Genomic DNA, 13,932 nt, shown 5'->3' with positions numbered 1-13,932 from the left:
ATATAGTTGTTTAGTCATAGAAATAAATTTAACATCAATAAACACAGAATATTGTTTACAAATATGTGTGGATTTTAACAAATTTTAATGTACCGAAAAAAGCGAACGTTTGTTTTAAAAATAAAGTACAGTTTGGCAGAAAACTAGGGAAGGGAAACAAAAATAAAAGTAACGTTGAATGCAAACAAGCTATGATTGCTCCGAATATAGAAGATTGTTACGAAAGGACAATCTTGTCTATTTCTCATTTTGTGATTTAGCAATATAGTACGACTGTGATCTATCCCGGAGACTCTATCGCCTGCTACGCCATTTATTTCTGTCAAAAATATGAAAACCTACTAAGGCATAAGTAATCTATTGTGATTTATTGTCCCTTCTGTCCACCAAGTACATAATTTTATTCCATCAAAGTTACATGGGTACCTATACCGATAATTTCGGTTAAACATCAATGTCCAAATCAAAACTTTAAACTCGACATAAGTATCAAAATACTTTGATCAGATGATTTTATTAGCTTGTCTTGTTTACGATGTTCTCACAAAATTACGATACATTTGAAACTCAAAAAGCTCATAGACTTTCAACATATAGAAATATGTTTATTTCAATGGTAAGCCGAAGAAGATGATTTAAATAAAGTCAAGGATCATTTGCGTCGCAAACAACGACCATGGGGTCAGTAGACTCGCAACTGCCGAAATTATCGGCGCGGCGTACACGCGCCGCGCGGTTAACGCACCCGCCAAGGCCACGCGTACCCCCCTAGTCCCCTGCCCGCCCAGCCGCCTAGCCGCCTAGCCGCCTAGCCTACCCACCTAGACACCCAGCCACCTAGCTCAACTGACAAATAGTATTATATTGGCACTTCTAAAGTAAACTATTCAAGTAGGATTTTGATTTGATTTCAGAAATTAATTAAAAAATTTACATTTATTTTTTACCGTTTCTTTCGTTTCTTATTTAATTATTAATAATGTGATTAATTCAATTTGCCTTATTATTACAATAGTATTTTTTGCATCATCAATTCATAAAGAATTTAACTTAAGTTTGGAACCGTAGTTTTATATTAACGATCTGACGATATTGTAATTGGTCTATTATAATTTTATCTGTTCAAGTAAATTTGTTTAAACTACAACAGATATGTAGTTAAATTGTAATAACGTTTAACGGTTCCACCGTGTAAAATAGGGTAAACAAAATGTTTAAGGTGGACACTTTACAACGTACTTAAAACTAACTGGACCCGTGATGGAGGTTATACCGAGTTGGCAATAAATGTCGGATGGGGCTTATCAGTGTGGGCGCGAGAGCGCGGCGGGCGGGGCAGGGGACCGTGCGGGCGCCGGGGCGGCAGGTGGTGGCGTCAATGTGCGGCCGTGAACTTTCTTCCGACACGTTTTCAGGAGCGAATGCTGCGCAATATTCCGCCGATGCCCTGCCGCCCGCTGCCCGCACAGTCCCCTCTCGCGTCATCGCAATCCACATTACCACAATTATGACCAGTGATATCACACCTGTAATATCACGACCGCCCGGACGATATAAATATGTTATAATTACCTATTTTTTTTTTGTTTATACGGAAACTTTTCCTTGCCACTTGTCGATGCGCTAATCAAAATGTATTCAGTTCGAGATGAAGTCGGTCGGTGATTTTCGCGCGCACGGGTTTTGGCGGGTGCCACATAAAATGGGGCCACATCTGTATAATGTGACGTTCGCTAGAAATTCGACATATTGGGGACACGATTCGGGAAACTCTTTAATAGTCGTTCAATCGCGAAGTCGTCAATACTTAATATTCAATTAGGTTAATGAAATTGATAAGAAATTATAGAAAAAGCGATCACAACTCGTTATCGGTGGTTAATGAGGCCGAGTAAATGTAACACTAGGAAATCAATACGGAGTTCTTTCTTGTAGCGAAGTGCGACGTGTGTGTGCGGCGTGCGGCGACGTGCAGCGTGTTTATTTGCTTGGTAGGTGTCGACACGTAATGTCGGCGCGAACACGCGGCCGCGCAACAGATTATACAACGAGGTGCATCATCAGCGGGGATTCGTTCGCGCCGCTCTGATTAGCGCACGCCGCACTCCTCGCCTGCTGCCTCACTGCAACACGTAGCTTTTATATTCTCGCCTCTAGATCTTTGCGCCAATACCCGACTTCAATGCTCTAGTTGGCTTGTTCGCGTTCAATTTTGTTTCGGTTCGTAGATAATAGATTGGAATGCATTTATACTCTTACTAATCTAATTCCTATTTTTCACGGCTCCTCGTGTCTTCGTAAATGGTGAACTGTCTAGAGTGTCGGCGTCAGTGTAGATAGTTCGCGGTCGTCCTTTGTCGGGAGCAGGAAGTCTTCTTATAGTGTAAATATCAAGGCAAGTTGGAGCCAAGCGATTGGCACTCTGATTGTGAAATGCATTTGTTGCGGATATATTTGCCATTGCGCGATATCGCATTGATTATTCTAAAGCAACTGATGAGATATTAATATTCTTACAGAACGAATTATGAAAGACATGTTATTTTAATTGTGTTAAAATTAGATTTAATGTTTAGAATAAACCTAATATTTTGATATATAAAGATTTAGGTTTCCCCGAGTCGTAGTTAGTTGCCTTGACGGCTGTGACATTGCGGTTAATTCGGTACGATTTGGCATTGACACGTACCGACACGAACGAGGAAATGCTCCTACACTGGCCGCTGATGGGGCCGCTCGTTCGTCGGCTAAACGTTTATTCAAATTTGTGATATATATAGCTTAATTTAAGATTCACTTCCGGGCAAGCGTTAACATGTTCTTATTAAATTTACTTTTATTTACATCATAGGTCATGTGCTTATTAATAAATTAGACTTCATTAATAGATTATATATTTCTACTTTAAGAGGAAACGGCGTAATAAATTTTGGGTCCACACAATAACAGAATATTTTGAATTGTTGTCAAATAATTTGAGCTGCAAAAAAAACATTTTTATCATTGAAATATTGTCCCTTGCCGCATGTCACTAGCAAAGCGGAGAGTGATAGCTATCTTATTTGAATCTAGTGACGATAAGATGAAAAATCTTTTTCTTTTTTGATAAATATCACTAAAAACGACAATCAAATTATAACAGCAAGGTAATCAGATATCTGATTTACTGTTCTGGTAAATTTTATAAATCAATCCCTTGTCTCGTATACAAAGCATCATCATTTTTATAAACAAAAACATCGATAGAAAAATGCGGAAATGGTATATTGATCGAGTAGTAATATCTGTTTGTGACAACCCTAGCTGTGGAGCTATTAATTGAGCGCACCCGTCCAATTGGCCTTGGCCTTGGCACGGGTTGCCGAATCAGACGAGGTCGGGGCGATTCAGCGCGTCCGGATCACACGGCCCCGGTGACTCGCTCGCTTATTCACTAATAGACGATAGGCATAAGCTGACAAACAACCTCGCCTGGCCACAAATACATATAACACTATAGGCATCAACCAGCTAAGAGTCCTAATTATGCCCCATACTATGTAATTACTTAGACCTTGACTAAGAGAACTCCTGAATGAGGGCTTTGCACTAAATCGTACCTACTTTATACAAATGGTTTGGTAGTTATAATATAATGGTTATAATAAGAAACATGAAACAACAGATTAAATAATAGTTGGTCGAATTAAACATCTACAATTATGTATGTAAATATTTTTAATTTGAAACATTGACGGTCATGATTACACGAGTTTGTTATTATTTATAGTGCGCAAAAACATGGAACCTAAACCCAATGATGTCACGGTAAGGTTTTTGTACAGTGTACAAAAAAATATGGACAAATTAATAATATTTGCTTGCATTACCTCACAAGTTAATCTTACTAATATTATAAATGCGAATGTTTGGATGCATGGATGAATGAATGTTTGTTAGAAGTTATCTTCAGAACGGCTTAAAGGATCTCGATGAAATTTGGCGCAGATGTAGATCATAGTCTGGAAGAACACGTAGGCTACTAAGTTAGTTCTTTTTTTATTTCGTGCGGACGGAGTAGTGGGCGACAGCTTGTTTGTCATAACAAAGCATAAACAATGTCTGTATTTTAAAATTCCTTATTTAAATTACTGACATTTAAACATTTAAGATGGATTTTTATATGTGGCCAGTATGTGCGGGCTGAATTTTCGTTAAAAAATAAAACAAAGCCAAAATTCGTTGCTTGTGGCATGTGTTCGAGCAACGTGCTTCGGAGGCGAGGCGGTGTCGCAGCCCGCGGGGTAATTGACTCGTGCTGACCTCACTCCGCCGCGAATCTTGCCGCTCTTCGCTCCCCTGTCATCGGATTTAGTTGAAAAACAGCCTGAAATATCATCAACAATTTGTTATTTGTCAAGCCATTCGGGTACACATTTGGTATTCTTTCGTACTTTACAATGTCCAAATTTTTTGCTTGTAAAGTGGATATGGAATCATTGAATTAATTCTTCGTCACTTCAACAAAAACTGCCATCAAGATGGTTTACAATTGTTGTTATGTTTTGATATTTTATTTAACTATTTACAATATTTGTTTAAAAAAATATAACAAAAATAGTACATTTGCAGAGACACTTTCCCCACATATATAAGGTAAATAAGTCTGTAAGGCCTAAAATTAAATATCCCTATTACAATGCTTCGGTGACGATCAAAGTAAAATAATTAAAATATTAGGTAAACTTGGTATTAATAATGCGTCATAACACATAACATAAGTACATACATACAATTACAACAGCGTACTTGGGGACTGAGGTATTATGTTTTGCGCATCACAACCGGCTTGGAGCGGGACCTTGACCGCGCCGCGAACATTCGGCGTCCGACTGAACTGCCCGCTGTCCACTGCCCACGGCGACGCGAGCCACTTCTGCGAAATTGCCAACTCTGTTATTGCGGTTTTTTTTTATTTCAACTTTGATCATCGTTAACCGTGTACTCGTACTGTCTTAAATAATAACCTAAAATAATGTTGTACCTCGTTAAATTTATAGGATTATATGCCTGTTTTTAAAAGCTGATCACAACACGCTGTTGTAAATGCATTAAACTACGTATGGTAACCACGTAATGGTTATCAATTTACATTTTATGTTTATATAACATTTGTATACAACGATTATTATTACCATAATGACAAATGTAGGTGTAACTTTAATTTTGTGGAGTTGTTATAAAATTCTTTTAGGTTAGAATTACTTGGTCATGTAATTTACAAACTTAACAATATCCAGTTTCGCTAACAACCTCGACCTACATTCCAGGTAACATTGGACGTACAAAGTTTGACCTAATTCCTTTTTTTTTTAAATGTGTTCACTTCCTTGCGGTTGGCAGTCGTAAAAACGTGCCTTGACCACATTCTGTGAACGATGGTGTTGTAAAATTAATTTATGGTCTGGATAATGGATTGTTTGAAGTACAGTGTTACTTCGTTTGTAAAATTGGGTACGGGTACACTCGCCCCCATTGTCCTTCGATTGAGAAGGACGTCGGGCCCCTTCATTATATTTGTTATATTGTTACAAAAGTCGTTTTGAGCGGTTGTTAACGACCATACAATATTTTAGAGGTCATAATCGTAGTTATTCATATAAACGTTTGTATTAAGTTATTTGAATGTAATATGAGCTGTCATGAAGTAGACTGCCGGTAAACGGTCAGTTAGCGGTTATTGTTGGATAAAAAAAACAATAAAAAAAAATTATGTGAATTGGTATTTTACTTTGGTTTAGATTTTTAGGATTTAAGAAGTATTTCTGTCAGAAAACAATTTTTATCAAAAAAGTATAGGGTTATAAAGCGGAAAGTAAAAAATACTGAACGTCTGACGCAATTTGGCATCAGATCTAAAAAACGATAGTTTAATCCGGACGCGGAAAAAAAGAAGCCTCCTAAATTGCAAACAGTATGGCCTTAAGTGTACACTTTTTGATACGGCCAAAAAAACTAGGTGCTATCGATCGAGATCATCAAAAGTGAGGCGATCCCTTTAGTTGTGGTCACAGGGAACAATACGAAAATACATGTGGCCACCGGCTGACGACTTTCGCTACGTTTTTAAATATACCCAAGCAAATATCAACCTTATTGTAATTACATAGATTCGTTTATCGCATGAAATATGACAACAAACAACCGTGTAATTTGATATTCGCACAGTATAAAAAAGTTAGGGCAACGGAAGGAAGTGAAAAAAAAAATTGAGTTCATACTTTTACCTAACATTCATCTAAAACATATGTCGCGTAATTTTTTATTGTTCAATTATTGCGAAATTAATACGTGAAAATAATTGATGAATCATTTTAATACATATTATAAACTCGAATATTATGTTCTAACAAAAGTGTAAAAAAAAATTACGACATTTTTAACATGCTGTTTTTCTCCTATAAATTATTTTTACTAGTACCAAAGTAAATACTAATAATATAGATTTATAACCTGTAGATACCTAATCCAGGGTACTAAGGTAAGGCGAAAAAAGTGCTTTTATTGGAAAAAAAATATTATACATGTATAAAACAATCATCTCTATGGCTAGTGATTTGTCTTAGAATATAGCTCTGGTCGGAACACTTCCTCGTAAGTCATATATAACATTTAAAAGTAAAAAAAGTAAATCTTCACAACAACGGTTGTCAAGATAATCAGTTAAATAAATCAAAAACATCATTTATTATACGGAAATAATAGTAAAAAGTGGACCGACAATATCATAATGGTTTCGGGTACGAAAGGTCGCAGTTCAATTTGCAATTATACTTCTGTGATTCTTTTATGATACAAAATTTATAATATATATTTTTAAGTTTTTTTTTATTTGTAATTTTTTTTAGTATATCTGAATGCAAAAGTTTACTCAATCTTGTAAAAACAAGATTGAGAAGTAGGAAGGACTGTTATCAAAATTTTTTATTAATTTTCCAAAGCTGACACTGGGAGGATATTTGCGAAGCCTTTTCGACAACTTCCTCCAGAAATAAAAAGGGAAAATGTTGGAATTCAAGCAAAAAAAGGAAACTAAAAACCAATGAACACCTTTCAATTGTCAACAGACGAAGCCTTCTGGATGTTTTTAAGCTATAGTGTTTTTTAAAAAGGGTTAATACTGGCAATTAAATATTTTTGTACGTTTAACAATTTGACATATAACTTGTAAAAAATTAATTCAATTATTTTGATATAAAACGTACAAAATATAGAAAAGTTTTTTTTAAGAGTTCTCCCAACTTTTTGCACCTATTATATTTACAAATGTGTTTTTATAAATTAAAAAAGGTCTTGACAGACAGACGGACGGACAACAAAGTGATCCCATAAGGGTTCCGTTATTTTCCTATGAGGTACGGAACCCTGAAAAGTAAAAGATGAAGCGTTTTCACAAAATTTTATCGATGAAATAAAAATGTTATTTGAAATTAACTGACACGTTCCAATTATCTTAAACTTGTAAACAACACGTTGATCAATTTCATGCATTCGTAATAATAATATTATTATAATACAAGAGTATTCTTTGACATAACTTTTGGCACTATATGCAAAATAATAAATCAAAATTAGAGGAATTTATTGAGAGTGGAGTGGAGTGGCGCAGAGCGGCCGGTGGCCTTGACCGTCCTGCGCCAAAATTTCCAGGTCATTCACCCGCCTCGACGCCCACCGCCCGCACGGCTTTATCTCGTATAAATAAGTCTTGATTCAAACGAACTTCGACTCTATCTTGTAACCATTTAGATAAAAATTTCAATGTTGTATTCAGCTGGGATGTTATATAAAATTAAATCATTTGTGTTTATAGCTATCCACCTATAAGTATAAAGACCTTGTTTATCAATACGTTCATACACGTACGGAGAGGATGTGGGGTGCTATTATTTCATCATCATCGGTATAGTAATTGGGTCGTCTGAATTTTCATTAAGTAATGATATATAGCTCTAAACGTAATTAAATACATACACATACTTAGAACATAGTTCTTAATTAACTGATGTAAGAACAATAAGTATACCTATATAAGTTATATAAAAGAAATTGCTGTTGATTTATGACTGACTTCTACCAGATTAACAGTTACATTCCATTGTAATGAGGCAATAATGTTGCAACTGTTTTAGAAGTTAAGAGGAAATTGTGTGTAAACATTTGTGTGTGATATCCCGGAAGTGTGCGGCAGCGACGACGGCTGGAGGGAATCGGGCAAGCGGGCAAGCGGGCTGCGGGTCACTCCGTCACGCGCAGCGGCGACCTACACAGCGCTCGCCATCCATTAGCTCGATTTCGTGTTCAAGTTCACTCGCGTTCCATCACCAAAAATATTTTGGTGGTGTGACGCAACGCGCGCGCGGCTGCGTCCTGCTCAGGCGCGCGGCGGGCCCTCGCTCGGCGCCGCTCTCGCACGACCTTGGCCGCGAGCGCTCGCAAGGTTCAGGTCTTCGAACTCGAGCGAGCGGTGCGGAGCGGGCGCGGGGAGCGGGCCGCCGGTCCTCCAATGGCTCGCCGCGCTCGTCCGCGCGCCTCTCTCATTGGTCCCTCGCGGGCGCGGCAATGACCTCGGGGACCGGAGTTCGAAGCGCGCCGAGGCTCGCGCTCAAGCTCAGACCGACGGGCTTCGCGAGCGCATAAAGGCGATATTCGCTCGTAGTCTGCCGCGTCGTCGCCGAAGCGATCGTATCGCGCGGAGCTGTGATCTTTTTGCAGACTTTCACTCTTAAGGGGAGGCTTGCGTTGCCGCGATCGCGAGTGCGCGCGGCAAGAGCTCAGTTCGTCGATCGAGCTCGAGCGAAGTGCACGCGGCGCGTGCGGCGATATACGCGACACGAGCGACCTTCATTCTCGGCGAGTTGCGGCCGCGCGCCTCGGCCCATGCACTCCTGTCCTATATTCAGTAGCAGAGCGCGCAGGACGCCCGTGTCTCCGAGCCCACTGGCTCGAATGTGGCTTACGTGTTGTGAAGTGGATAAGAGGATTGTTTAGTTTTAGATTATTTTGACTCAAGTGATGTCTCCGGACAGCAGTTACGGGCGTTACGAAACGCCGACACCTACGGACAATATGATGGGTCCGGTGCACACCGAGAGAGAACCAGAACTTCATATAGGTATGCCTCTTTTCCCTCCATCGCCCCAGCCTACCAGCCATCAGTACAGGATAAACAACCGATGTAAACAAATGGTTTTATAGGTAGAAATTTTAAAAGTAGACTATGCTGCGACCCGCGACACACATTTGGTAATGAAGGACAAACAGTAAACAATATTTTGTTTACAATTTTTAGGTATCATACCTATAGTGAAGTGCTGTTTTATATTTTTTTATTTTAATTTTTTATACCATGTAATGTGGATTTGTGGACACATTAATGTGGATACTATTTTATGATATTTTTTATATAATGGTAGTTAATGTTTGTGCAATGTATATTATACTAGGTAAATAATATATAATTTTTTACGATTAGAGATTTCTTATGTTAATTTATTACGTAATTTTAGGGTGATAAGTATTTTTTAATTAGCCAGTATTTTTTAAAGAAATGAGCCAAAAACTATAGTGCTGTCTACCATTATGACATTCAAAAATGACCCAATTATTTATTTACTGTAAATATTTAATAGCTGAATATATATATAAAAAAATTGTGATTGAGTATTGTAAAACTTTCTATTGAATATTATTATCAATATTTTTACTAAAGACAGTTCTCATTTAGTACATGTGTTCAACAATCATTAATATTTCACGACAAATAATTCTGTTAAATTCGATTGAAGGGTTTTAGTTAATTGTGTTACAGTGGAATTGAACGTCGGCAGAACGAATGTATGATGGATGTATGGAAGGGTTTGACAGAAAACAATTAAAAACCCTTTGCAGGAAATACGTTGTACAATTAATGATGTAAGTACCCTGGTGAGAATGGGGTGACTACGAATTGATTTCGCTAATGATCTTATCGTGTTATTGATTATTTTCACTCGGTATTCTTAACTTTTTTATTGATAACAAAAGAGTTGACGGTTATTCTTTACATGTTTGTTTGAGCGTATCGAGCTTATATAAATGTGAATGTTTGGATGTATGGATGTTAGTTTGAAGGCATCTCAATTCAACATAGATATAGAACTTTAATATGGAACACATATGTTAGTATTCAAGTTTGTTTTAATACCGCGCGGACAGGGTCGCGGGCGACAGCTAGTTGTTGATATTTGTTGCGGGCGTCGTGACAGCGGGGAGGTGCGGGGTATGCGGAGGGGGGTTAGTGACGCGCAACCAGCTGTCTCGCCACAACCACTTTTACTTTTCTCTCATAGCTCGTTTCTCCAGTTAGCTCACGACACTTCGTGTTTAGATTACACTTATTTTCTTCTATCATTATACATGTACGATGTATAAATTAATTTACTTTTTAATATGTACTATTAACTTGACATTGAAATTTAAAAGAGATGCAAGGGCAGGAAATTAAGGCGTGTTATAGTTCATTGGTAGAGTTCTATTTATAGTCATCATTTTTAATTTTTCAAACAGACATTTCGTAAATTTAAATAATTTTCATGTTTTATGAATATTATAACTAGGTACGTACAGTAATTTCTTGTCTCCTACGTCACAATATGCAAAAGAAAGGTTGCCAATAACGTAAAACGAGGCTGCGACTTGGCAGAGAAACTTGCTATGTTATTATTATAGAAATAAGCACGGCGGACGTGCCCGTTGACTAGGAAACAATATTAGAACGTGATTACGTATGTTTTAAATATGTGGATGATAGCTAAAAGCTAATTATTTACAAACTTGGTTCACCGTGACACAGTTCGGGCGGGCGAGGCGACGTGCCGTGTCGTTACGTGGATACTTTCTCGCACACTTTCCTCGCCTCTTAATTGACGTAACTAACTAACTAGCGGCTCTCGCACGCGTCGATTAGAGAAAAAATAATTCGTGTTGCATCACACGAGGAGAAATGGCTGCACGCCACCGATTCTTTGCAATTGCACTAGTTACGTCTCGCAACGCTTTCCCTGCTCCATTGTGTGCCCCACCGCCGCGTGCTCGTCCCCTCTGGCCGTCCTGTGCGCACGCGCAGCTAGCTAGCGAGATGAGCCCGCGGCCATATGATGCATCTGAAAAAAGAAAGTAACACCATAGAAAGCGACCGCGGCGGCGTGCGTCGACCCGCCGCCAGTGGTGCGCGCCAGAAATAGAAAGTACTATCCGAAAGGCCGCGCTCGCTCCCTTAACAAATAAACAAACGCAAGGGGAAAGTGAGAGCGGCCGGGGAGCGCACGAACCCGTTTCCTGATCGACTTCTCTGCCCCCGCCCGCGCCCCGCACGCTCCCGGACCATTACACGGCCAGACGTGACACCTGTGGTGGCCGAGGTCCTATCTATCACTGACCTACTAACCAAATCGCTTTAGCAATTAACTATTCTTTTTTAAGCTGAAACACTCATTAATGACTCCATTAATGAAGCCGATGCACTGAGTTAATTTATTATTCTATTATGAATGCGATAGACAACACATTTATCTCGATATGCTCGCGTCAACTCTCTTTGCGAACTAGAATTTTCAAGACTTATATAATCATATGCGTAAAAGTTCATCGACATCGTAAAGTGGAGTGACGACGCGCTTTCTAAAATCGCTATCTAGTGTCAGTTTAGCGCGCGACGAAATGCGATTACGTCACGCTCGCAACAAGAATGCACCCGATGCGTTAGCAATGAGCTGGACTGGAGCACTTAGCAGGTTTATATTGTGTTTTATAAACAAACCATAGGTGATTGTGTAACACTTAACTTGACTGTAAACTTGCTGTATCGCGAAAGAGTTAATCAGTTTGTAACTGAGCGATAAATCACGCGACCGAGGAGTCTGAGATTGTGGCACGTGCAACTGCAATACATACGAAACGCTATAAATTAAAATACCACGCAAATATATTAAGTAATAAAATTTTCACAAAAGGAGACTTCAATAACAAACGGTCACTTTGACATTGGCGCACAAAAGTATGACTTATTAGGTTTTTTAGCGTGTATCAGTTGAATGTACGCCGGTGACGTAAGGTCAGGGTGTTATCGGAGCGGTCACGTGTACTCTTGCTCGTTTGTTATACATACCTGGCTCCTAACTGAGGATGTTTGGACACGCCAAGGGCAGCCGCAATGTGTGCGGAATTGTGCAAACATTCGTCATCATCGTACACCTGTAACTAATCTCTTGTTCGATATACTATGACAGACTTGGAAACCTACACATTTGCCTTATAACTTCGTACTACAAATGATTCTTTTCTCTCTAGATATAGAAAAAAAATAGTCGATTTGGATAACGTATACATTATTAATATAGTCTTGTTTTGTTTTGTTCCAGAATTTGATGGGACCACAGTGCTGTGCCGCGTGTGTGGCGACAAAGCCAGTGGTTTCCACTACGGTGTCCATTCCTGTGAGGGCTGCAAGGTAAATATAGATATTATTTTAATGTTTTTGTCGCATCCAGCAAGCTCACAAGCACTAGAGGTAGAATGACATAATTGCAAGCTGCGAAAAGAGTTACATCTTAAGAGAACTCTTTTCGTCTCTTGAAATATATAAATCATGTTTCGATCATACGGCTCGAAATGTTCACTGCACTGACCGACTGCATCGTTAAGCATATCATACTAACGACTGAAACCGTTCTGTAAGAATTATTTATTTAGAAATAGGAATGTTATACGTCCCACGTGTCTTATTGCATTGCTATAAAGCGGGAAGTACAGAACTTTGGTGACCGCTCACCTTTCTCCGTCTCTGCTTCGTACTGCCATCATGCCAATAGCGCCCGGTAAACACACCCACATCCTCATTGCCACCCGCGCGCGACTCGCATCTCTACAACGTATGTAATACAGCACAAAACTGTGTGCACAATTTCGGTGAACATTGTAACTGGAAGTGTTCTGGGTGTCCTAGAGTATCAGCAAGGCCGCGATACACGGAAGACAATCTCTGTAATAACGACCGGCGAACGGGACACTTGAATTTAAAAATAACTATTTTACTGACGATATCGCCTTGTATCTTTTCACTAGCGAACTAACTCGGTTTCGTACGCGCTAATTTTGTGTATTTAATTGTATTTTAGTGTCGTAATTACATAAAATATATTGCAATTTCTAGGATAAACATCGTCATATTTCAGCAAACTATTAGGTAAGCAAATCCGTACAGTAACTTATGTTTAACGTAAAAACTAAAGTGACGAGTAAACTTACTTTATATGTAAATACATTGTTTAAGTAATTGTATAGTTTACGTCGTTTCACTTATATATGTTTGAAGCGGTCGTGTGAACGACTGGGACCGGTACCTGTCGACCTCGGCCGGTCAGTCCCTTGCCCCGATTTCGATAAAGTTATATTATTTTTTTCCGTAGATACCTGTTGAGGAACAATCACACGGGAAACGGTCGCCGATAGCATTTTATAAAGCATTAAGGAAATATTCATTGTTCGTGTAGGGTCAGTGTGAATGGAATAAGGTTAAAAGGTATTCATCAAGAGCGATATTGAATATATTAATGGGAATGTTATATGCATGAGAAAATGTATGATTTGATATATTTTTCATCTCGAAATTCGGTTATCAAATCTTACTAATATTATAAATGCGAAAGTTAAGATGAATGGATGGATGTTTATGTGAAGGTAACTTTATGAAATTTAGCACACATTTAGAACATAGTCTGTAAGAAGTAATAGACTACTTATTAAGATTTTTTTAATTCCGCGCTGACGGAGTCGCGGGCGATAGCTAGTTTGTTATAAAATAATTTTTATTATGTCAATAGGATACGAAATTTATAAATATAGTATAGATTA

General features: G+C 38.6%; 1 protein-coding gene across 3 annotated transcripts in view; it reads left to right on the top strand.

The window, feature by feature from the left end:
• The window catches only part of Eip75B (Ecdysone-induced protein 75B), an 84,575-nt gene that overhangs the window by 59,262 nt on the left and 11,381 nt on the right, over positions 1-13,932 (top strand). For 2 of the 3 annotated variants that reach the window (XM_013326735.1, XM_013326736.1), the window contains exon 2: positions 12,441-12,529. In XM_013326735.1, coding sequence (XP_013182189.1) covers positions 12,441-12,529 — 89 coding nt within the window. Of the gene's footprint in view, positions 1-8,817; positions 9,155-12,440; positions 12,530-13,932 lie in introns of those variants that run through there. The other variant, XM_013326737.1, reaches the window with a different exon arrangement.

This window comes from Papilio xuthus, unplaced genomic scaffold (genome assembly GCF_000836235.2).
Source record: "Papilio xuthus unplaced genomic scaffold, Pxut_1.1 DF828780.1, whole genome shotgun sequence".
NCBI lineage: Eukaryota > Metazoa > Arthropoda > Insecta > Lepidoptera > Papilionidae > Papilio > Papilio xuthus.
Note: the sequence above shows the minus strand (reverse complement) of the source record. Positions and strands in the feature narration are given on the sequence as shown.